Here is a 25,131-nt window from a genome sequence, read left to right as displayed (position 1 = left end):
GAGGCAGGGCTGGGGAGGGTGTATTCATCCGGCCACCTGCTGCATGGTGATCGTACTAATCAGCTGCTGGCAAATCTTGCCGTACTCGAATTGGTCGCCCGAGATGCGACGCAGCTTGATGCCCTTGCCGGCTCCGTGGTGGTCCCGGCTACGTCCCTCGCACACCTGCAGCTCGATCTGCAGGCCGCCGGAGTACTCCAGGCTGAGATTGGTGGTGGGCTCGCTGTAGCCGGAAGCGGAGGCCAGCGGCTGTCCTGATGGCTCGCAGGCCGGATTCGAGCTGGAGGCATTCGAGGCGCTGCTGTGCCGCGACTCGGCCCCGCTGTCCTCTGAACTGATGCTGCCCTTGTGCAGCACAAATCCCTTGGGCGGCATGGTCGAGTCAATCGTTTGCTTCACCATCTCCAGGATTCGGGTGGAGTCAAGGTTGGAGCACTCGTGCGGCAGCGGAACCTCGTAGCACATCTCATCCGACATCCGGCGGGAATCGCACATCGAGTCCGGCGTGAGGTGGCCGCACTCCGTGTGGTCCCCCATCTCGGAATGTGAGTCGGACTTAAAGCCCGAGCTGGCCGACGGCTCCTGGCAGGGCGACAAGTTATTCGAGTCGTTGCTGAGGGAATCATCCGAAAACCCCAGCGACTTGTCGCTCCCCCGCCGACACTGTGCCTCGGCATGGGCGGACGAACTGGTGGCCGTCACATGGTTGCTGCTGGGTTCGCAGTCCAGGCTCGCCTTGCGTCCGATTCCACGCGTGATGGAGGGCATATCGGTGCTGGGTTCAGTAATTATCAAGCCCTGAAGGAAGGCGAAGAAGAGAGAGTTAGAATATCTACGAGATTATCTTCTGAAGGGATCTTCGACGAACCTGCAGTGACATGACGGGCGTATGTGGCTCCAAAGAGTCCTCGCTGTCACGACTGTTGTCCGATGAAAGGGCCACCAATGTGATTTCGCTGCCTTGGACATCGGTTAGGCAAATCTGTGGCGTGATACCGCCAGTGCAGCCGGCATATGGCATGCCCGTTGTGATTGTGTGACACATCTGACCGTTGCCGTTCTCCTCCTGGATGATGCACAGATTGGGCGAGGCGGGGGGCGTGGGCACGACACGCACTGGCTGCGCCGGCGACAAATTCAATGGTTTTAGGTCGTAGTACAGGGCCGTGGGTATAAACCAGTTGGGCGTGGCATAGTCCGACGGCTGCTCGACCTGAACTCCGCCACAGACGTCCATGGACAGATCCAGCGGCTGATTGGCAGCCGCAGCAGCAGCTGCTCCTTCGCTTGCCGCCGATGTGCCACGTGTAATGGAGCCACCGCCACTGCCGCCAATGCCGCTGCCTGTGGTCAGGACCGAGATGCCCTTGGTGATCTGATGCATTGGCGAAGAGGGTCCCCCGGCACTGCACACAGGCGACAGCACTGCGGGCACACATGGCAGGTAGGGATTGGGTGAGCAGCTGCCGCTGAAGCTGCTGTTGCTGTACACGGGCGACTGGCAGCCGCTGCTCGAGTTGGAATTGCTGGCCCCCAGGTTGATGCTGCTGAACTGTCCCACGAGCTGGTGCTGTGGCTGCAGGGGCAGCGTCATGGCCGGCGGATACTGTGGATAGCCGCCCATCGGCTGGCCGAACATCTGTTTGGCGGAGGTCAGCGAGGCATTCACTACTGCGGCGTGGGGCATGCTAATCGGGGATACGCTGAAGCTGTGCATCGGCTGGAACTGCTGCTGCTGCAGCTGCTGGTGGTGCAGAAGATGGCTCTGGTCCAGATGACCGCCACTGACAGCCGCCGCACTGGCATGGGCATGCGCTGAGAGGCCCAGCAGGGGCGCCAGATCGAGCGGCACCACATGCGTTGAGATTATCTTGTTGGCAACTTCGTAGCTCACTCGCTGTTCCTTGACCAGTCGATCCAGTGCCGGCAGCAGTCCCTTGATCGCATCCGGCGGAATGGCAATGTCATGGCCACGCCGCAAAGCCAATTGCAGGCCCATTCCTGGCTTCCCATGGATGGGCGAACCTATGGAGTCGCGAAAAACGAGTCAAGAATTAGTCAGGGACTCAAATCATAGTGCAACTTTGTGGGGCGGGAGCTCAAAGCTGGGCGCGAGCGAATTTTGTTCTCGTTTCTCTCTCTTACCTGGCAGACTGATCGAATTTTCTAAAAGCGGCGGACTGGGTGCAACCAAAAAGTTTCTCTGTGCAATACCTTTCTGCAGGGATTGGCATTCCTGGAGCGGCCCTTGGAACTGGCTCTTCGATCCCTCCGAGGCCCGACGCACCGGACTGTAGCGTCCTATTGTCGCTAAATGACAAGAGCAGCAGCAATGGAACGGGATAAAAGACAAGAAAAAAGGGAAACAAATCATGAGCCACACGAAATACAATCCAGGCGAATGGTGTGTGGTTCCCTCTGTCTCTTTTATGATTCGGTAGTATCCTGGCCGGAAAAAAAATATAAAGAAATCATAAGACTTACCACCCTCCTGCACGGTGGGCAGCTTCGAGTGAACAACGCGATGGATGCGACGATTGTTGGCAGCAACCAAGGGCACTGAACCACCCGCGGATGCCACCAGTGGCAGGGAATGTGGCGGGGACATGCCCTTGGTCATGGCCAGGCCAACTCCATAGTTGCCGCTCGGCGGGGATTGACTGAGAGATTTGAGTGTGGGCGGCAGATAGTCGCGATTCATGCGAGACTCGACCTCGCGTATTAGCTCGGGATGAATCACTATCGATCGATCAGTGTTTTGGGGTTTGGGCGGGTATCAGTCAAGCAGCGACAGCAGGAGCAGGAGCAGGAGCAGGAGCAGCAGCAGCAGCGGAGGCAGCAGTGAGTGGTTTTGTTGTTGTTGTGCAGTAGCAGGCGACACAAAATTCAAATCAAATGCAACAAAAACCAAAAAATGTTTACATAAAACGAAAAGGGGAGAGGAAAAAGAATATTAAACCATAAAATTAATAATAAAATAATAAATATTAGTAATTAAATAATTAAAATATACGAAAGGCTGCCATTAAGTATAAAATTAAGAAAATCTTAAGGCCATGCCAGCTACCTATGGATTTTTGAATATATTCTTCACATATTTTGTGCCTTTTGTCTTTGTTGTCTTGTTTCACTCTATATCTCTATCCTATCTCCAATTACGCACCTGGCGGTCGCTCTGTGACCGTCAGCAGACCCGTTCGTCGTTGTCGCATGTTCGTGGAGGATGCTGGTGCCTGGGAGGAACCTTGCCCCGTGCCGGGGCCATGCGTCACGGAGAGATCATCAGTGCAGCCCACGGTATGACGCTTGACACCGCCACGCTTCTGCATGTAGCTGTGAGTGTGGAATAAGAGAAACATCTCGTTAGGCACTGCGAAATCATACACCAAGGGAAGAGAGTTATAACGCACCTTTGAAGCTCCTCGTTGCAGTCATTCGTGGCGTTCTCTTGGCAGCAATGCATCTGAACCGTTGCTTGCTCGCTGAGCGGCGACAGCTCCTGTGGTATACCGGGATCTGGGCCACAATTTGGATTAATGTAGTACCCGGCCGTGTCCATTTGCTGGCCCTGTGCTGGACCTCCAACAGTGCCACTGGCAGGGTAATAGATGTGCAGATTGGCACCGCCATCCGAAGCGCGACGTCCAAACGAACCTACAAATTTAGGAACAGATTGTATAAAGATGAATATCAAGGCCATGGGTGTTTGGACTTACTGGCACCCATAACAACAGGTGGCTTCAGCAGATGCTGATCCTTGATGGTGAGGTTGTGCAGCGGCTGGTTCTGCAGCATGGGCAGATTCATGGGGTAGTAGGGCACGGCCTGAGCGGGATCGTTGCATTGCGGAGGGCACTTAAAGTCGATGGGCTGCACGTGAGGATTAGCCAGGGCCTGCTCGTGGGCCACATCTCCTGGTCCCACGGTGTGGCGTCGTGTGTTCGCCCCATTTACGACTGTGTTGGCACACAAATGATGTTGGTTTACAGGAGGCTGCGGAATAAAGTTTAAAGTTAATTGTTAGTTTATAAACGAACAGCTCTCTGGGAGCAGATGAGAACCCACCTCATTGGGTCGTGCCAGGCATTCGAGTTCAAAGTCACCGAACTTCTCCAGATCAACGGCCACATCGGTCCAGCCAAAGCCCAGGGCCGAGCTGGAGGAGGCATTCGCACTGCTCAGCGGACTGAGGCGTTCGAGGGATTCCTGCTTAATGGGCTCCACCGAACGGTCCACCACGCCCGTCGTGATGCTCGTCTTGCGGGACCTCGAGTAGGCGAGGCTGGCGTGGTGCTGCAGTCTTTGGTTTTCGCGTCGTTTCTGCTGCAGCCTGTCCAGCAGCAGATTGTATATGGCATAGATGTTATCGAAGCGCTGCTCGTGCACCGACTGGGCGATCATATCCGCAGTCAGGCCGGGCAGCTGCAGCATGTGCGTCATCACCACCGAGTCCAGCTGCGGCGGCGAGGAATCGACGACGCTGCTCAGCGAAGAGCTCGATGCGGAGTTGGACATGGAGCCTCCGGCAAAGGGAAGCGTTGTGCCCTCCTCCTCATGCAGTTCGGACTGCCACTCGCTGAGCCACCGATGCTTGATAATCTGCCTGATGGTGTAGCGACGATCCGGTTCCACCACCAGCATATTGCGGATGAGGTGCTCGCATTCTGTACCGGATTAGAGTGGATTACAGCTATAACTATTTGGATGTACAAGTCTCTGGGTCTCTTATCTCACCCTGTGACATGAAGAAGGGTATGCGGAACTTTCCCAGCACCACCCGACTCTTAAGCTCCAGTATGGTCTTCCCATCGAAGGGCAGGGCACCGCAGACTAGGGCGTACAGAACAACGCCCAGACTCCAGATGTCCGACTTGGGTCCGTCGTACTCGAGGCCTTGGAATACCTCGGGGGCGGCATAGGGCGGGGATCCGCACCAGGTTCGCAGTGTGGCCCCCTCCTCGTAGTGATTACTGAAGCCAAAGTCAGCGAGCTGCAAAGGCAGGGAATGAGTCAACTAATCCAAGGACAGGGCTGAGGAGGGTTATTTCTCACCTTGATGTTCATGTCCTTGTCGAGCAGCACATTCTCGGCCTTGAGATCGCGATGCACCACCCCACGTAGGTGGCAATAGTTGACCGCCGAAATGAGCTGCGTGAAGACGCGAGCCGCCTCCGGCTCCTTCATCCGTCCATTGGCCACAAGATGGTCAAAGATCTCCCCATTGGGCGCAAACTCAGTCACCAGGTAGATCATCGACTGCGACTCCATCACCTCGTACAGACGCGTGATGTGCGGATGCCGCAGTGATTTCAGTATGGAGATCTCCCGGAACGTCTTGCTCAGATACTCTTCGTTGAGGCATGTCTTGTCGATGATCTTTATGGCCACCTGAAATTGAAAACCAGAGGGCAAACAATTAGTCAATTATGCCCGTTCCTTTCTTCCTTCCATTTTTGTTCAATGTTTGCGGTTTTTTGTTTGTGTTTGTTTGTCGTTCGGTTCTTTCGGGTGAAGGTGAACGAACGTTGCGAGAGAACACCGCGAAGAGAGACGCAAAGAGAGTGCAGATACTTGCAAAGAGACAGCAGCATCGAAATTTAAGATGCGTGGGTTGCCAGCCGAAAATTACGAAAAGGAGAATAACAAAAAAATGTGTCTCGTTTGAATGAGGCACAGTGGCAAAATATCTATTGTTGACCGATAAAAAGTAAAAGGATTTTTACCTCACACAAGCAAGGATTTAATTTTCTTTGGATGGATACGAAATTTTGTTTCATTTGATAAATTAACTTCGTAATAAGCCAACCTTCAAAATTGTTCTAAGTGGTGCCTCTACATCCCAAACATAATTTCATCCCAAATTAAAATAATTGCATAAATTTGCTCCACTGTGCGTCTTTCAACTGTTGCCAGGGGGGGTTGCTCAGGTTCAGGTGGGTAGATGGTCTGGCGGCCGCACAGTCTGCAGCAATAGCGGAGCACCCCATACATGGTGCGCGTGTCGCGTACCGGTACATCTGTGTGTGTGTTGTGGTGCTACCGGGAGCCGGGAGGAAGACGAAGAGGCATGGCACAGCAGACGTAGAAGGAGTAAAAAGCACAAAGGGAGACAGACAAGACAAAACATTCTTTGCTCACGACTTTTGTCCGCTGACGCTGCTGCTGCTGACTGTTTATTTGCTTTTGTGTATTCGCAAAACATTTAAAAAATTTAACACAATGTTAAATAATTAACAACAAAAGTGAGCGCACGCTCGTGCTACTCTTTACGCTGCCTTCCGACATGGTGTTATTTTTATTTCTTGGTATGAGGTGACGTTTTCCTACACTTTCGAGTGCTGCTCTCTCGATCTCTACGCAATTGAAGCAAATGCTTCAGTACGCGCAATGCTCTGCGAGAGCGTTCAGTGACCAATGCATCACCTTAGCTAAATTAATCTTGCTTAGCTGTGGCTCTCTCACCCTCTCGCTCTCTATCTCGCTCTTGTTATCTTCCTCTTTCTCAAGCTCTTCCGCTCAATGACAACGGCAGCAGCGGCACACAGCAGCAGCCTCCTCATCAGGCACCGGTTTTTTTCTCAACTTTAAAACAAATTCGTTTTGTGGATTTCGTTTCCTCTGAATGTTTTTTTACATTTGTAAATTTGTGTGAATATAAATTGATTTAAAATTTAACTCACAGATGCCTGTGCCTCTCGACTTTGAACTTGAGACAACTGCAGGAACTTGCATATTAAGGATGTTCGTTGGTGCAACGCTGCGTATGGGTAATATAGGGGGCAGCAACAGATACAGCCAGTGGTGGGGAGAAGAGCGAAATGAGCTTGACACCTTACATAATTGCAGGAAATAAAAATAAACAAAAACATGAGCACAAAAAAACTGATACGAAACTGATATTGCGCCCTACAGAAATTCCAGAGCCACGTGAGCTCAGCCTGCAGCCGCCAGCCCCCAAGTTGAACTTCAGCTCTACATTCTACTGTAGACGCAGAGATGGGGTGGAGTGAGGTGGGAAGGGGTTAAAGAAATGCCATATTGCCACGTGCCGTTTGACCTTTCGTTTCGTCGCAGGCAAATGCGATGAACCTTAAGCCTTCGCTTGCAAATGAGACATTTGAAAATAATCGCAGCTACAACAGCCACACACAGCGACAACGACAACGACAACGAAAACGACATGCCCAGCCCAATGTCGCCTCCATTTAGGAATCCTTCAGCTGAAGGCAAAATATCGCCTCAAAAGGTTCTTTGGTTCTATTGATTTCAAGGAAAAGCCAATGCAAGCCCAGCCAAGGTCTTAAATGTTGATTACGAGCGTCGCCGTCGACCGGCACTGAAAGGAATAAAGGCCATTGAAATGCATTACGAATGTCATGAATTGTCCGCTAAATCCTGAATTTAAATTAATCGTAATTTCATTTTTGCAAAATTGTAAACCATAACTAAGGAACGTCACTGGACACTAACATATTCCATATTCCTTTGAAAAGTAAGGCCTCACAGAAGAATAATTCTCTTTAATCATTAATCTGAGAAGAGGTTCACGCTGTGTATATTTTCTTTGAAAGCGGTTATCAATCGTCTCTATTTATTATTCATAATATACATTTGTATACAACAGTCTTTCATTAGATTCTGATGGTTCTATAGGCTGCCCCTCCATATGAACTTGTTCTCCCGCTCCAGCTTCTGGTACTCCTCGCGCAGCGTCTCCAGTTCCTTTGAATTCTTCGCACCCAACCGCTCAAGCTGGCCGTTAAGGCCAATGATTCGCTCTCTCAAGGCGTTGACCGTGCACATGCTGAGTCGCTCCGGTCGGAAGACGTCCTCCTTCATGGCGTTCACGTAGTGCCACATGTCCTGCAACTCGTTGCGCTTGGTGGCGCGATAGACCTGCATTTTGTCGTTCTGCTCGAGTTGCAGGCGCTCAATCTCGTTGATCTGGCTGGTGAGGGCTGCAGCGGAGGAGCTTCCTGGCTTCTGTCTGGCACCGATCTCCTGGGAAGGTTTCCCGTGCTCATCATTGCCTTCGTGACTGTCCTCGTCGTCGGGGTTATCCTGGAAATTGCTGGCATTCAGCCGGACTTGATGGCACTCCAGGTACTTTTGCTGAGCCTTGAGGCGCGTCAGTTCACACATAATCGCTGTGGGGGTCGCCTTCGGGGTCCTGGCTGGCGCTGGCGCTGCGGCTGGTGATGGGGCTTTGGTGTGAGCTCTCCTTCGGAGTGGCTTCTCGGGAGGCTTTGCCTTGGGTGTGGGTGGCTTTGGTTTCTCGTCCATTATTAAAATTTCCATTGGCATTGTCTATCAAGGGGCTTCGCTGGCATGTGACTGCCACAAAATGTTGCACAACGCTTGGGCGGGTCCTTGCAACTTTTGCACTATCGTTCTTATTGTCGCTGTTTACGCGCGGTAATCAAACGAGTTGCCAGCGCACCCGGCACATCCCACACTCCACACCCCACTCTCTATCCCCTCTTTAAAGGCTCTGACTCAAGCCCACACCCCCTGTTGTACTCCCATGTCTCCCTCCATACACGTGTTTAATCGATATGCGACCTCCTTTTCGCACTACCTCACTTTTCTTCAGGCAGCTGCAATTGTTACTCTCTCCACTTGACAGTTACTCCTCCTCTCCTCTGCTGCGGAGGTCAATACACTTTATGTAGCTTTGGTGGGATTTTAAAATTTTCTAATTGGATTTGCAAGTCCGTGGGCACAATGGAAATAGGAATATCGATTATTACATTTACAATTTCCCCGTCATGGCCTACTTAATTGCAAGTAAAAATGGGTCAAACGGTTGGGGCGTTTGGTTTGCCGGGCGCTAATAGCTCTCAGCTCTCAATTAATGACATAGTTTAGATGTAGGTTCGAAAACACTTTCTTATCTGCATTATAAACTTATTTTCAAAATTCTAATAGCCTCCGACAAGGCTAACCCAAACGAAAGAACGTTTTTTAGAGAAATAACCAATGTAAATATCTCTCCCTCTCACACATACATTGATGCATTGCTGCTGCAAAGACGGAGTGGAGGGCAAACAGTCAGATCATCGGACAAACAGCGTAACAGAGAGAGACAGAGAGGGAGCTAGGCAGCAAACACACGTGACTGATTTGGCGAATCTACTTTGGTGGGGGCTTCTTTAATGTTTTTTGTGGCTGCTGCTTCTGGCTGTTCTTCTGGGGACACAGAAGCAAAAAGAAGAAGCACTTGATAACAGTTTCGGTTATCATAATGCCAATGTGTGTTTTTGAAAACAGAATAAGGAAGGAAGGGGAAGAGAGTCAACAAGAAAACTCAGACACAAATGAGGGCAAGAACGAGTGGAACAGAGAGAGAAAGGGCGACATTGGCGGCCTTAGATTTAGTGCGCATGATTTTTTGGGTTTCGAAAATACACAACGAAAAAAAATCAAGCATAAAAAACCGCAGACAGACAGTTAAAAAGCGAATAACAAAAAGCCGCGAAAGAGTTAATGAAAAGGTAAATAAAGATTGTTAAGCGATTGCTCGTCTACCTCTCTCTCGCTCTCTGTCTGCCGCGTGTTAGATATTCAAACATGTTTTTTCGGTCTGCTGGCCAAAGAGTCAACGCTCAGACGACGGCAGCTTAAATATTAAATATTTACCCATAGCGAAAGATCAATCAGCAGCACAAAGAGAGTCGCCCAAAGAGAGCGAGTGGAGTGGAGTGGAGTGCGCTACATGAATGCTCTTTATTGCATCAATTAGAGCATTAAAACAGTTGCCAAGGCAACCACCGAACGATAATTCAACTCAATTAAACTTTTTAACAATTAAACTACAATCAAATTTAATCAGAAACTACACGTGAAACCGATTAAGAGCGGGAGGGAATTCTGCTGCGTTCTCTCCAAACAAAGTTAGTCACAAGTCGAAGCATTTTGATTCCCATTGATCACCTGAGCAGCTGTGTGTAGAATACGGGATTTTCTATAATAAAATAATGTTAAACTAGATTATGGTTGGATTCTATGTTCCACAGTCAGCAAGTGAAGTCTCCACAAGCACATGTCATCCACATTCTTATCGATCGATTTGTGGTTCTTGTGGTGGATTGATCTTTTGCCATTTTCAACTGATTGTAGTAAATTGTTGGCAAATACGCTTAAGGGAGATAAGCCAGTGTGTAAACATCTGTACATACATACATTCGTAACACTAACTGGCCTACTGATTGGCAATGCAAACAATTTGATAAGTTAACCCATGGACGTGGACCTTTAAGCCCTTGAACAGCTGTGTTATAATCAAAAGAAAGCAAAATGTTAATTAGTGCGAAAAAAGGAAGATTATTAGTTTGGATTGCCATCCTATTGGTATGGCCAATCGCAAACCTTTGCAATTCCTTCTAATTTGTTTTCTTTTTCCTTTTTCGCTGAAATGTTCTGTCCATGACATATCTAGCGATAATTGCTTAGATCGATATGAATGGGCACGTGTTCGGTGCTGAATTCTCAACGCTGTCAATTATGCAAAAAATCTATTACGTTTGTATTTTCAATTTACAATCTCCTCTGATCTCTCTTCTATCCTCACAACCCTCAGATGATTGGCTTTCTACCGCCCGCGCTCTGTACATCTGTCACGTTAAATGATTCAAGCGATTCGCCGTTTCAATACCCTGTATAAAGCGATTAAAGAGCGACAAATGGGAAACGGGTATTCAAAGCTTGCATTCCTTTGTGGATTTTGTATGTGTGTGTTTCGGTTGACACTTCCAATTATCAGGAGTGTCACAGTTGTTGCTGTTAACACTCCCCCTGATGCACCTATGCCCCGTTCATGGGTGTGACTCAGCATGGGGAAATTCAGTGGAGTTGCAACATTCAAAAAATCTGGAAGCCAACTCCAAGTGAAACATCTACTGTAGAAGTGTACATGTATTTCGGAAGGGATCGGTTCTCACATCAGCTGCCATTAACTTTATGTCAGGAAATTCACAAAGAAACCAGATTAATATAAAAACAGTAAGCGATATGTAAATGCAAATGACAAATCGCAAAGAAACAAAGGGCAACAAAAGGTGAAATTCAAGTACTTCCTGAAGAGACAGAACAGAAACTTTTGGGAGAGCTGCTTGGTTGCTGAGCATCCGTCAACAATAAAGGTAAATACGGTCGGAAGAGATGGCAATACGCAGCGATACACATTTTTTAAAGCGCCTTACAAATACGATTCTGATTAGCATCTGTCGATGATGCCAGCTCCCGCCCACCGCCCACCGCCCACCGCATCCCCATACCATCAACCCGACAGCCATCTGAGCAGAGCAGACCCCACCGACATTGTCAATTGAAAGCAAACAACAACCCAAACAATCGAAAAAGCAGCCGAATGCCGAAACGAAACGAAACTCCCGATTGTCAATAAGTTGTGTAAATAATTGCTCTACACATATTCACGCGGCAATAAACAATATAATCAAAGAGTAATCATTAAAATCAATTACATTTATCAGAATACGCAATCAAAAATCATCCCATAATTCTGGATGGAAGGAAATGCGATGCAGCAAGGATGAATTTGTGAAGACCCCAACAAGAATGTGAATGTGCATTTTTAATCATTAATAACTGAAGTTATTCAAGGATTAATCAATCAAAGATGATGCTGAGCAACAGATTAATCTCTTAAAGCGAATTAAATCGACAGAAATTGAGGGTTTTAAAGATTTCGCACTCACCTTGGTTTTTGTCACAATGTTGGTGGCCAGCTTTACCACAGCAAAGTTTCCCTTTCCGATGGTCTTCTCCAGTTCGTAGTAACCGACGCGCAGGAGCTTATCCACGGATATCTTGCTGGTCGATGGCACTTTGTAGTTTTGTGGCGTGGACACTGCTGCTGCTGCTGCTGCGACTGCGACTGTTGGTGCTGCTTGTGTCGGTGTAGAGGCCATCTCTAAGACTGGCTTTCTCTCTCTCTGTGTTGTGGCTCGGAGCTCGGATTTGGGGGGGGGGGGGATTAGCGGCACACGATCCCGCTTCCGTAATTGGCCTGTCGTCCACGCAGGAAATTCACTTAAACTGCATTTTCTTTTGTCGTCGCTTTGGACATGGAGTTCGTCTGTCACATTAAATGCCTGCTGGCGGCGCTCTCACACAGATACACATGCACATACACAAAGACGGACGCGGGTCGGGGAAGAGAGCAGCAGCGCCGCCAGCAACAACAAGAACCGACACTAAATTCTCTCTCTTCTCTGGCTTCCGCACAAAAAGCTCTAATTGAATTGTTGCATGAACCACACGATGCCACGACTGCTGCTGCTGCTGCGGCTGCTCCAACGGATGCTCACCAGTGGGCAGTGGGCCATGCCCAGCCTGTTTGGGAGCTGAGGCACGTGTTGCAGGTACACACTTTTTTCACTTTTGTTGACTTTCAATTTAATTTGTTTATCCAATTATTTTTTTGTTTCCTTTATGCCTTTTCTTTATATTCAATTTAATTGCACTTTACTTTTGCCACAAAATTACTTTTCACATTTCGGTGCACTTTATCGCCTTTGGAGGAAAAAGAGAAAACATAATTTCAATTAAGAGGTATGTAATACACTTTTCTGCACTCCTAATCTTGCTGTTGACTGTATATGTGTGTTGTTATTCCTTTATCAGCTACAAGTTTGTGTGTGTGTGCATGCGTGGAGTAAGGCAAACACCAAAGATAGTAAAAACGAAAACAAGTACGATCGGTGCAGCGCATAATGACGACCATTAAATGCCCTCTCAACAGATACATATGCAAAAGTGAAATGATTAGAAAACGACCCGTTTGGACTTTGCACAAAATACCAGATCAAAACCCATTCATTGATCTGGGAACTCTAAAAGTTGAAGGCTTAAACAGAATATGCATATCCTCCACCCTCGCGAGTACAGGGTATCATAAGAGCACGAGCCGACCGTTATCTATTCGAACAGAAATCTCAAAGAACACAAAAGTCAATCCCATGAAATAGTTCTCTTCGGCAACTACACTGCCAGCAGCGGTTACTTTTGGCGAGCAGTGTAGAAACCAAGTAAGTAAATGGCATAAAGAGGTGGAAGAGGAGGAGTCAGAAGAAACCAGTGTCTATGGCTGGTTTTTCTGTAAGCCGATCGCCAAGCGAGAAGAGTCTTCCCATCAGAGAGGCAGAGGCGGCGAGAGCACACTCAATGGGTTAATGTACAGCATCAAGGTCGTACGGGGACCAGACTTCATACATGTGTGCATGTGTATATAATCGCAAAGGACAGAGCAAAAACAGAGAGGAAAAGCAGTCAAAAAATACTTATTAAAATCAATTTAGAGCAAAAAGCAAGTGAAGAAGAGGAGGACAGCCACCATGATCAAACATTAACCAAACACACACACTCGCACACGTACACACAAATCGCAGGCACAAGCACTCAAACACTCTTAATTGGCATAAACAAATGCCGTTGCTTCTTCTTATTCTCATATTTTGTGGGTGCGAAAAGAGCAACGGCAGCTGGACAACAATGCATTAATCGCATATCATTCATCTCACTCCTGCTCACACACCCAATTGGAACATTTTTTTCGCTTCCTTTAGCAGAAAATTTTGAATATCGCTCTTGTTTATTAACTTTAATCACTCGTTTAAAGTATTGATAAACTAAAAAAAATGGGATTGCAAATTACCGAGCGATGGCGCCGGGATATTAACCGTAACCCGTTACCGTAGCAGTCAAAAGTCAAAGCTGAATGAACTTCCAAAATGGAAGCGAAACTGGAGCTGAAGCTGGGGCCTCCATTCCAGTCATCTCTTCCAACGCACACGCCGCACAGAGAGAGATGGAGAGAGAGAGAGAGAGAGAGAGAGCTACGGCACATATTGAGAGTTTCTTCTAGTGGGCTGCTGGCAAAATACGTCACCGGGTTAAAGGTGCTTCCGCAACCCCCTCCCAAGTGGGTCGTGGCATGGGACCAAGAACCTAATAATCTGACCCGCACTGTGGTGTATTCTGCGTATCTATAAATTCGTGAGCTGATAACTCGTCGCTCATGGACTGCCTGCCCTTTTTAAAATAAATGAGCCAGCAAGCTTAAAGAGAAGGAAGAACGCCCGAAAAACAACAACAAACAAAGACTACAGACAGAGGCTTGGATCAAGATGTATTGAAATGAGGTGATGCATTCCCAGAGAGCTCTCCCAATGGTTGCCTATTTTGTTTACATTATGGTAGACAAAGGGAGCCGGAGTGATAGATCGAACAGCACCTTTCACAAACACACCTTGGCTTGGACTTACACAGCAGCCCCAGCGCCAGACAGACAGCAACGTGAGAGTGGGGGGCGCCAACGACAGAGAAAAGAAAAACAAGCGAGAGGCAGGCAGCCCATCGATTGCCAAAGGCCAGACAGGGACAGAGAATGAAACTCAGTAGTTGAGTTTCTGTGTGTGTTCGGTCGTTTTAGCGGGGGCGCAGCAACAGTTTCATAGGGCAGAGACGTGACAGGTAGACCTGCAGGGTGCTGAGAGAGAGGGGGTCAAGATGTCAAGGAAATATGCCAGAAAACAACAGCAAAAATTACAATATGAAAAGGCACGATGACAATTACACACCGATACGGAGACACACACGCTCGCAGTGTGGGATGGCTGTGTGTGCGTGTGAGAGGGCGAAAACGAAACGAAAACTTGTCGAGGTCGAGCATATTCACACACAGAAACAGTGAAGCAATCATCGTACGAACACACGCAAACACACATGAACTCTGGGGGCCAGAGAAAGCACCTGCAATTGATAACGGAGCGAAATGGTAAAAACAACTAAAGCGCAAGGTGTCCAATTAGACCATTCAACACATCAATTGGCTTGTTTTTACGTTTTGCTGGAGGTGGAGTTGCCATGACGTTAGCACAACAGAGCGCACCTCACACATGAACACACGAACACACACAAGTCTCACGTATAGGAAAACGTCACTGCTTCCAGAGTGGGGAAAATCGTACGCGCAGCTTTACTTTTATACGACGAAGGTAAAACTTTCCGCAATACACATAATTGCCATTCATGAATATGTCTCGGCTTCCGCATCTCGTTTGCTAGAGGTGAGAACGTGACACACACGCAGCCCAACAAGTCACATGTGTCGATTTATCCAATTGGTGTAATGCGTACATTTTTTAGATACTTCTCCGACCGTGTCACGCGCTCATCTCAGAGGGATAGTTGCTCCAAGCAGACACACACACACAAACACTAGCACAGGGATCATGTAAAACTGTGGTTGTTGTTGTTCTGCCTCTTTCTTCAGGCCCCACCTCCGCCACGAGCACCAACAACAACAATCACAAAAGCTGGTCAAATACAAAAAAAAACACACTTGTAAATTTATTTAATCTCCGCCTAGCCACTCCGTTTCTTTTCATATGCCTGGCTTCCCGCTTACACTTTACGATTTCTATCTATCTTTTATTTTGTTTTACTTTATTTTCATTTGTCGCTGCTTTTGCGTCGGCCGCGGCTGCTGCTGCTGCTGGCAAGATTTCTTTTCACGTCGACTTTATTATATTATTTCTCTTATCACTTGTGCTTTTGTCGCTGCCTGTTGGCTCATTTCTTGCTGTAGTTGTCGCCTCTGCACTGAACTTGAACGCGTGGGCGTAGCGTGCGCCTCGTATTTTTGCATTAACACATATATTATATATTATCAAGTGGCGTTTGCCATTCGGCTATTGGAATTTTTCATGCTTATTTCGACGTTCGAGCAATTGTCAACGGTGTGCTCACACCTGCTCACAAAAAAAACACAAATCAGTGTGACCTTGTCACCGAAAAACAGTGAAATCCGCCATCGAGTGATTTGGGAAAAAGCCTAATACCAAACACAGTCACACTTAAGAGATGGTGAGCTCATTATTGCGTTCTCGATAACTCTTGAAGCAACTCTGGCTGTGGAATCGGCACGCGAAAATACCAAAAATCGTTAATACTGTCGTTTTACAATACTAAATACGAAAACTTGTTGAATTTTCATTTAAAAATAGCAAATAGTACAGGAATCGGACATTAATTACAATAAAAACGTGCAAAAATTGATCAAGAGTCAGAGTATATTTACCGCAGCATCTCAGACGGTCTCTTCGAATGCTGCGCACACTGGAACACGCACTGCGACCTGACACGAGTCAAGAGTCGGCCTGGAATCCTGGAAGTGCGCTAGTAATGAATGAATATTCCAATTGGCCCACTAACTTCCTGAATGAAAGATGCCGGGAAGACTACTACATCAGAGCGTCAGATAGGTATGTGAAATGGAATAGAAAACGCACCATCGAGGGGCCATTCACGAGGACTCGCGTGACGTCAGTTGAAAGTTTTTCGTGCGTCTTTGGGGGAGGCTGCACGTGTCCAAGTTCTGGGGGTGGGCCGTTTGTAGTAGGGAGTTTTATGTTCGTTTTCTGTCATATGCCATATAACATTTTCAAGTAGCAACCTTTTATGGCAAAACTACAAAAATTAAACAACAAAAATTCCATCAAAATCCATAGTCAAGTCCAACCCAGATCCCAGACCTCAAAATGGTGAGGCGCAAGGTGGATGGCGTCAGGAGGCAGCTTTCTCTGACGGCCTACCAGCAGCTAATGGCGCAGGGGAGTAACTTCCGTCACCCCGCACGTCAGCCGCACATGGTCCGATCGATGGACGAGTGCTGGCAGAACACGTGCTGGAACAAGATGAGCGCCCTGCCCCGCATGTCTGTGCTGGAACCGAGCCGCCGCGGTGTGACCCGGGCGCGGCGCCAGCTGATGTGGTCGCCCAGGGAGATTGTCACCGTGCCACAGCCCAAAGGCATGCGCATGGTGCCGGGCAACTATGTGAGGCAGCAGCCACAACAGCAAGTACAGCTTCAGCAATATTATCCACCGAGGTGGGGCAGATCTCAGTGGGAGGGAACCAGACGCAGTCATCAACCTGCCGTCGCCAAATTAATGTCAGCTTGGGGAGACTCCCAGAGGAGTGCAGCCAACGCCCAGCAGCATCAAAACTCTGCCAGCTCTCAGGACTTCTTGGAGTGTCCTAGCTGCCAGACGGCGCCTCCTGCATGCTACTTCGAGTCGGAGGCCTCACGTTTCGCTGCGGCTGCCAATCGCATAGAGCAGCAGCAAAAGGAGTTGCACCTGAAGCAGTTGCAGCTGCAGAAACTGCAGGACTTTCACTTGTCGCCCCAACCGTCACGGGAGCCTGCCCCCGTGGGTATACTAAAGAAGCCAACTCGTCCGGAGGGAGGCCAGAGCTTAGCTAGCGAGTTGAATCCCAAGATGACGAAGCGGGTGACCATCCATGGAATGCATGCAGTGGATGGCAAGCGCCATGAGAGGGTGTTGGATCCAGCTGACAAGCCCAAGAGTCCGGAGAAGGGCAGACAGAAGGAACCACAGAGGAATTATCTCCGGGAGCAACATCCACAGCCGCAGCAACAACAGAGTCCTAGCACCTTTAATTTCGGAAAATTCGTTGGCAGTTTTATAGATTTCTGCGATCGGAGTTCAGAATCCAGAATGATGGACTGCGATCCAGGATCTTTCACTTATGAGGGGGCTAAACCCAAGAAAAGATCGAAGGTAAGATCCAATGCAGGTTCTGAGAAGGAGACCAGATCATTGGACAGTCCCTCAGCTACGTCGCTAAATGGGGAGTCGCAAACAGCCCCAGAGTCACCAAAGGTGGAAAGATTTCTGCGTAAAACGAAGCCAGAGACTACCAAGCGGCAGGAAAAGAGATCGGCCAGAGAATTGGGCGATAACGAAGTAGACAGGCAGGACTCTGGCACCAGCACCAGCACCCTCACCACTGAGAAGAGCAAGGAGGAGCTCAGGACTCCAATAGAATGCGTAGAGAAACCCAATCGAAGCAGATTACTGCCCAAGACTCCCAACCAAAGTCAGACATCTATAAGGCAAGAGTCGGAGGAGTGCACCGGCAGGGAAGGGCGCTGCAGCCTGGATGTTCATGAAGGAAGCCAAGCCTCAGATCGAGAACAAACCCATTCGTTGGGCAAGAAGAACCGCATCCGCAAGGTAAACATCAATCAATTGCTGCAGAACCAGGAGCTGCAGGATGGCAGCTCGGTGTGGGCGTCTCTTATGCAGCTGGTGGGTCAGATGTGTGATCCACCGGAGAATGAGGAAGAGGAGGAGCAGCAGCAGGAGAATGACTTTGAGTCATGCGAAGAGCAACGCATGATGGCGGGTTACGGCACCCAAAAGAAGAAAAGGAAGCAATACTCCGTCTATCTGATGGTCAACTCGGATGACGAGGATGAGGAGGAGTACAGCTCGCCGAAGCAGGATACGGCATCACCAGACATTCCGGGCGAGAGCCACAGCCCCAACCAAATCTTGTATCAGAATCCGACTTTGATTGAGAGCCACAACGAACCCCAAACGGATGCCAGGCAAGATGACTACGCCAATGAGTGCTACAGACTCTTTCAGGAGGAGCAATGCAAGCTGGGACGCCGCAAACGGAAGCGGCGTTCGAGCAGCCGCATCAAGGAGCTGGCCTATCCATATCCCACACTTCCACCGGGCCAACACCTGCGCCGACCGCTGCACTGGCCCAAGCCGGATATGTCCAAGCCCCTGAAGCGACCACAGCACCCACGGACGACATCCAAGCCGCCTGCCAAGAAACGTGGCCATCGATCCATCAGCGCAATGAGGGAGCAGCAGCATGCCCAGAGAGTATGGGGAAAGGGGCCGCAGGCCAGCACAAGTTGCATGATGTATCCCATAATGAATAGCACGATGCGACAGCATTACTAGGATCTGGGCTGGACATTCGTGCCCTCTTCATTGTGTGGCGTTTTGTATTCGTTTCTGTATAATTTGTGTGTCCAGGACAGACCATAGACAGCGGCCAAGTCACTGATTTGCACAAAACATTGCACCATGCCCTTGTCTATGGCCTGACCCTGGAGGAGATTCCCTAAATTAGTTGTGAATAAAGAAAGATTTGTCTTTGGACCAAAGCACACGCCATAAAACACTCCCACATATCAGATGAGCTCTTCTTTTAGTGTTAGTTGGCTGACATACATTTTTCATTCACTCTAAACAATATATCTAATAAATTCATAGCCCCATTCACAGGTGTTCCAGGTGTTCGCTGCTCTTATCTCTGATGCAATGGTAGTCTTGGGGCGCCTGTCCATCTCCTGAAAGCCCAACAATATCTTAGGAAGACAGCAGCAAACACGAACCCCAATGGCAGCTAACTTGAACTTGTCCTGGACGCAGAGCCATCAGCCACGTCTCGGAGGCGGAAGCAACGAGTGCCGTCGGGAATGTTACGAGTGTCGTCAGGGATGCAACGACTGCCATCAGGGACGCAAATTTCACCGATCCCCACAGTTCCAGCCGCAGTCGGAGAATAATTACTACACTTCTCAGTACACTGCAAACGTTGCTTGTCCTTACCACAAAAAGGCCCCCGATATGGGACTTGGCCCGGCCCTCCTGGGACCACCTCATGCAGAGAATTACGTAATGGATGACGACATGAGCGGAAGCAGCGAACGCGACAAACTGCGACCTTGTTCCTGCTACAAGTACACCCAGCAAATGGAGACAGTTGCTCCAGAGACTGCAGAGACTCAGGACGTGGAGGAATATGACCCGAGTGAGCTGCAACCTTCTGAGGTGACATATGCCGAAGAGGAAGGACAGGACTATGACGAGTCGGAAAACTCAGATTTGTTTCGCCAGAGCAGAGGCACTGCCGAGAAGATGCCAAGCAAAGAGATCGAATCGGGTACGGGGATCAGAAGCAGAGATTGCCACGATCCCCGCTACTATGATCCCGTCAACTGCAGGGCTACGGGCCAGAAGAAAAAGAGAAAAGTCACCAAAACCATCTATATGCCAGCTCCGACTTCCCTTCAGAAGTGCCAATGCGCCACGAAGGCCGCAGAGCAAGGGATTTCCAGCAGAAAAAGTTCTCCGTGCTCCGACTGTTTGCGATGTCTGCGATGTCGGAGTCGCACCAGGGATAACCTTCCTCCTCCAGCAGTGGCTCGATCACGTCATCCCTTTGCCGTTTACTCCCAGCGTAGCGACAGATCCTGCAGCTGCCCGGCAAGGGAAAGAAGTGCCTTCGAGAAGTATGAGAAAAACTGGGCCAAACCGCGGCACACTTCATCCAAAAGGAGCAAGCGCAAGGGCAAGCAGCGATACACCGAAAGGGATGAGGACTACATCGAGATTGCCGGCCATCGAGATGACACGATTCCCTGGAAATATCTCGCTCGCGACTCCAACGAGACGATGGTGGAGCGACAGGAGCAAATCCATCGTTATAGCTGTGCGGAGAATGAGACTTGCAAGAGGATGTCCAAGGAAAGAGGCAGGACATATCCCTCGTGCGGAATGGGTTGCCTGCCCGCAAAGTCGCGAGGCTGCATTCGCCTCATCTGCCGCCTGCAACCCAAGCGCCCGACTGCTGGGAGCGCTGCAAAGGGAAAACTTCTCATTCTGCCAGATGCCCAAACCGTAAGTCACCCCACTCAGCGTCTTCTGCTATAATCTTTCGCATTTTTCCGCCCCACCAGCAAAGGCCAACGACCATCTATAGATCGATGGCAGCACCTGTGCCCATTCGCCGCAAGCGGCTTGCCACCACGTCCCGCAAGAGGAGCAGCCATTTCCCGGCAGTTCCACGATCCTGCATGCTCCGCGTTTGCTATGTCTCCCCTGACACCAGAACCCAAAAGCTACGTTGCAGAGGCGGCCGAAATGGCTCAGCCGGAGAGCTCATAAATCCCAGCAGAATCCGTACACGGCCGACGAGCGTTGCTGAGGCACCTTCCCTGATGCCTGCTCAAAGGCGTTATGTCTCTGCCCCAAGCCCAAGTGAGTGTGCACCAGCCATGGCATTGTTGGCATCTCTGACAGCTTCTTCGTTTTCCACACAGCCTTGGCAGCGGCCCCACACGATGCCTCCGTGCACGGACACTTGATTCAGGGACGTAGCAGTCCAAGTCGCTCCCAGCAGCCGCAGCCTCAAGCACGGTACTCCCAGCAGCCGCAGGCACAAGCGAGATACTCCCAGCAGCCACAGGCACAGGCACAGGCCCAAGCCCGATACTCCCAGCAGCAACGGGCATATGCCAGTCCAAATCACCCTGAGAGTCGAGTGCTAAACGCTTCTGCAAATCAAGCACTTCCCGGTCTTGTGCGTCCAATTCCAGTACATCCCAGGTCAGAGCTGGCCCGAACATTCCCACCAAGAATGGCAGTTCCAGTGAAGCCGCAGCGACTGCAAACGCCAGGAGAAGAGAAGCCACTTCCTAGCAGAGCACAGAATCCTGAAGCAACTCTTAACAGGCCACAAAATCAAGCGCAAAGTCCTACAAGGCCAGCGCAAAGTCCGATCAGGCCACAAAATCAAGCGCAAAGTCCTACAAGGCCAGCGCAAAGTCCGATCAGGCCACAAAATCAAGCGCAAAGTCCTACAAGGCCAGCGCAAAGTCCGATCAGGCCACAAAATCAAGCGCAAAGTCCTACAAGGCCAGCGCAAAGTCCCACCAGGCCACAAAATCCAGCACAAAGTTCCAGCAGATCGCAGCAACGAGAGGCGGGTGCTGCAAGGCCACCAAATCCAGGCCGAAGCCCCACAAGGCCGCCACAACAGCAAGAAGCGGCGAACAGTCGGAAACCAAATGATGATCGAGCGGAGAGCAGGCCACAACAACAGGAGGCAACAGGCACTATGAGGCCACAAACTGAGAATCGAGGAGGAACCAGGCAACAACATCAAGAGGCAGCAGGTCCCGCCAGGCCACCAAATGATGATCGACAACAGGAGCCAATCTTGTCGCGAAATCCAAAGTTAAGTGCCGCCAGGCCACCGTCCGTGGAGCAGTCAGAGCGAGCAGCAGCCGAGGAACCACTTCCCGCAGCTAGGGGACCCGCTGCCTTCTATCGCGGCAGCTTTCTGCGAGTCCGCGAGTCGCAGGAGCACCTGAACGAGAGCAGCCGCGGACCCGTGTATCGCAGGGAGCCGATTGGTTATCTGAGAGCCAACACGCGACGCGGACTGGTGCTGAATCCGGACTCGCAGTCGCTGCTTGCCACGAGAGCGTGGCCGCGAATTCTGCATAGCTATCAGGACTATGTCTTCGGTGGTCCCAACATCAAGAGCCCAGGCAGCTGGAGCTGGCGCCGGCTGTTTGGCAGCTACATGAAGAAGAGGAAATCCAAGATCTAGCAGTCAGAGGAGTCGGGTCGGGAGCTACCGTTCAAACAATATATTTCACCCAAAAACAAAATTCATGAAATGAAACATTTCGGAAACGATAAAATTATGGGCCACTCCTGGGACTTTCCGACTCCGAGCAAGGATGAAGTGGACGAGAGCACACAGACGGACTTCTGCTTCAGGATGCAGGACGTTGAGAGTGATCCATGGACAGCTTCGGGGAATGAGTCGCCCAAGAAGGGTTGCCTCAAGGGAAACTCTCCCGAGTCCGGCAACGAGCGCATCTTTGTGCTGCGGAACTGCAACCAGTGCCAGGACTACACAGTGGCGCCCTGCTGCAAGTGCCGCTGCCCGCGCAAGAAAACCTCCTGCAAGGGCAACTGCAAGGGCGAGGGCGAGGCTGTCGAAAGTTGCCCCAGGCGCCAGACAACGCCGGAACGGCACGAGGGCGGCACCTGTCCGCTCTGCCAGAGCCGCAGTAGTGAGCAGACGGACAGCAACGGGCTGTGCGGGGGATTGTGCAAGGAGTGCAACTGCAGGATCCACGATGCCATGGGGAAGTACTTTATGCAGCAAGCGGAGATGCCACCTTACTATCAGTCTTCAATCCCTTATGGTTATCCCTCGTTTCCCTACTCACTGCCACTGCCACCGGTGCAACAGGCTTGGGGAAGTCGAAGGTCAGTTTCAAAGGGACAGCCAACGGTATGTGACATGCGTCAGCCATCGGAGACTACCTGTGACTGTCCGTCTGGCCAGGCTGCGCCACTGCCAGAACAGACGCCAGCACCACAGACTGGACAATGGCAGCCGATAAGCCAGCCTTGGGCGCCGCAGCAGCCACAGCAACCGCAGCAGCAGGTGCAGCAGATATTGGCGGATCCCAGTGGGGCGGCACCGCTGAACATTATTGTGCTGCAGGACTGCGACAATAATGCGCTCATCGATCAGCTGACCACGGCCATCAGTCGGAGCGGGGGCCAGGGCCAGGGCCAGGGCCCCGGCATGGATGTGCCTCAAGGATACAGCAACTACAAGTACAACAATCCGCTCAGCTACAACTACATAGACTACGAAATGGTGGACTACAATCGAGCTGCCAGCCAGCAGCAGCAGTACGATAGGAACATGGATTACGATGATGGCTACAACATGGAAATGGATGGTGGGAAATCTCTCTACCAAATACTCAACCTCTGACTCACTTTCTGCCTCCTTTCAGGCTACATGGACACGTATCAGCAGAGTCGCAGCTCATGCAACATGTCCTCCTGTCCGGTGCAGAAGCCGCCCGCAGCCTCTGCCTGTGCCAAGACCCGCAGCTGCACCTGCAAGTCCTGCCAGAGCGAGTGCAAGCCGAGCGGCAGCGAGAATAAATCCTGCAATTGCGACTGCAAGTGTCCAACCTGCGAGTGCAAGACCCAACCGAAGGACTGTGAGCCCAGCTGCGAGGCCAACTGTGCCCGCAAGTGCTGCGAAACGGAGCTCTCGGCGCTGCTCACCAAGGCGCTGGAGATCTTCATTGGCCTCTCGGAGCAGCCGAAGAAGGGGAGATCCAAGCACAGGCCATACTCCATCTACACGAAGAAGAAGGGCGCCCCCAATGGGGATTACATCAAGCTGAAGCGGAACAAAACCCACAAGCGAGTGGCCTCCGGCTCCACCCTGCTGGTGATGAGTGAAGACCAAAAAGAGGAGCTCCCATCGGTATTCAGCAGCATGCACCCCGCTTCACACACCCCCACACAGAGTAGCTTAGCCACACTGCAGCACACACACCCGCACACTCCACGCGAAAGTCATCATGAGCTGGTCAAGAAGGACTATCTGGCCCAAAGCAGCGATGCGGCACCTTTCTTTCTGCCCAACTGCGAGAAGAATCGCTGCAAGCACGACTGCCAGGGCAGGTGCAGCAAGCCGCCCCACAACTGCGGCAAGGGCTGCAAGGGACACTGCAAGGGACCCTGCCACAAGCGCGGTGGCGGAGATGCCGCCAGCAGGCGGCAGGAGCGCATGCAGGAGCTCAGCGTGAGCTCCAGGCATGCGCGTTGCTTCCAGTGCAACGCCGGCAAGGCTCTGGATGCCGGACGCACCTGGCAGCCGGTGGACACGGATCAAATGCCAAATGAAAGCGCCAGCAAGCCCAGTAAATCCGGAGGGGGCTGTGCCGGCTGTGCGGGTGGCTCTGGGCGTCGCAGTGGCGGTGAGGGCCATGTCCGGCGCAAGAACGGACTCCTCGGCCTCAGTCCCATTGCCCATTATCGACCGGGAATGCTGCAGTTTCCCGTCAACTATCTGCTCACCGGCGCCAATACGCGACGGAGTCTGGTGCGCACCGCTGCCGGGGTGACGCTCCACCAGAGTCCCTGCGTGAACCTGGCGGAGCACACACAAATGCAGCCTCCAAGGAAACATCGAAAGAGACCGAAGTGGCAGACAGTTCCATCGCGACCTCCGGGAAAATATGCATTATCCGAGATCGAGCAGCGTGGCCGATAAAAGCCACAACCCGATCCCAGAATGCACATTTCCCCGCGGGCCGCGACAGTGGCTTATAGTTTTACCCAACAAATTTGTAAAACATTTGCAATAAACCGGCGAAATTCTGACTAAATCAAGGGGTCGTCTGCCTGCTTCCGGCTTCCGGCTTCCCTGCTCCGTCTCTCGCTGCTGCTGCTTCCGCTTCCTGTGGCCCAGATTAGCCTCAACCCGCTTAGAGAGCGGCGCAAATCAAAGCGCACACGAAGCTGGGACAAACAATTAACGCCGCAGGCGTTTCCTCATCGACTCGCACCAAAAGTCACTAATCACCGAAAATATTTTGTGGGGAGTGTTGTACCTGTCCTCTGGCCTGTCCCCTGGCCTGTCCCTGGACGTGAACGGACAAAG

The 25,131-nt window shown here is 50.6% G+C and overlaps 5 protein-coding genes across 11 annotated transcripts; 3 read left to right on the top strand and 2 right to left on the bottom strand.

Annotated features, from left to right (window-relative positions):
- Positions 1-14: 14 nt before the first annotated feature.
- On the bottom strand, positions 15-15,799 carry LOC117590502. Of its 5 annotated transcripts, none has more exons than XM_034283212.1 (12): positions 15,365-15,799; positions 11,718-12,534; positions 5,053-5,388; positions 4,735-4,990; positions 4,066-4,664; positions 3,717-3,993; positions 3,411-3,654; positions 3,164-3,333; positions 2,485-2,739; positions 2,146-2,310; positions 869-2,025; positions 15-798 (listed from the first exon to the last, which is right to left on the bottom strand). In XM_034283212.1, exons 2-12 carry the CDS (start codon positions 11,928-11,930, stop codon positions 25-27), a joined length of 4,446 nt encoding a protein of 1,481 aa, XP_034139103.1. In that variant the 5' UTR covers positions 11,931-12,534; positions 15,365-15,799; the 3' UTR covers positions 15-24. The 5 variants fall into 5 exon arrangements, with proteins under 5 accessions (XP_034139103.1, XP_034139364.1, XP_034139189.1 ...); XM_034283473.1 differs by having other exon boundaries at positions 2,146-2,301; XM_034283298.1 differs by having other exon boundaries at positions 15,468-15,799.
- LOC117590730 lies at positions 7,573-8,684 on the bottom strand. The gene has a single exon (XM_034283681.1). The coding sequence runs from the start codon at positions 8,302-8,304 to the stop codon at positions 7,648-7,650; it is 657 nt and encodes a 218-aa protein (XP_034139572.1). The 5' UTR covers positions 8,305-8,684; the 3' UTR covers positions 7,573-7,647.
- Positions 15,800-16,460: 661 nt separating the features above from the next.
- LOC117587912 lies at positions 16,461-19,032 on the top strand. Of its 2 annotated transcripts, XM_034278906.1 has the most exons (2): positions 16,461-18,379; positions 18,440-19,032. In XM_034278906.1, the coding sequence occupies exons 1-2, from the start codon at positions 16,563-16,565 to the stop codon at positions 18,807-18,809; spliced, it is 2,187 nt and encodes a 728-aa protein (XP_034134797.1). In that variant the 5' UTR covers positions 16,461-16,562; the 3' UTR covers positions 18,810-19,032. The 2 variants fall into 2 exon arrangements, with proteins under 2 accessions (XP_034134797.1, XP_034134789.1); XM_034278898.1 differs by having other exon boundaries at positions 16,461-19,032.
- Positions 19,033-19,096: 64 nt separating this feature from the next.
- LOC117587887 (serine/arginine repetitive matrix protein 2) lies at positions 19,097-22,273 on the top strand. 2 transcript variants are annotated; one of them, XM_034278874.1, is made up of 4 exons: positions 19,097-20,534; positions 20,594-20,894; positions 20,957-21,368; positions 21,420-22,273. In XM_034278874.1, the coding sequence occupies exons 1-4, from the start codon at positions 19,251-19,253 to the stop codon at positions 22,249-22,251; spliced, it is 2,829 nt and encodes a 942-aa protein (XP_034134765.1). In that variant the 5' UTR covers positions 19,097-19,250; the 3' UTR covers positions 22,252-22,273. The 2 variants fall into 2 exon arrangements, with proteins under 2 accessions (XP_034134765.1, XP_034134759.1); XM_034278868.1 differs by having other exon boundaries at positions 20,957-22,273.
- On the top strand, positions 22,268-24,856 carry LOC117587903. The gene is made up of 2 exons (XM_034278885.1): positions 22,268-23,407; positions 23,465-24,856. The coding sequence occupies exons 1-2, from the start codon at positions 22,321-22,323 to the stop codon at positions 24,739-24,741; spliced, it is 2,364 nt and encodes a 787-aa protein (XP_034134776.1). The 5' UTR covers positions 22,268-22,320; the 3' UTR covers positions 24,742-24,856.
- Positions 24,857-25,131: the final 275 nt, after the last annotated feature.

Source organism: Drosophila guanche, unplaced genomic scaffold, assembly GCF_900245975.1.
Source record: "Drosophila guanche unplaced genomic scaffold, DGUA_6, whole genome shotgun sequence".
Lineage (NCBI taxonomy): Eukaryota > Metazoa > Arthropoda > Insecta > Diptera > Drosophilidae > Drosophila > Drosophila guanche.
This window is presented reverse-complemented; position numbering and strand designations above follow the sequence as displayed.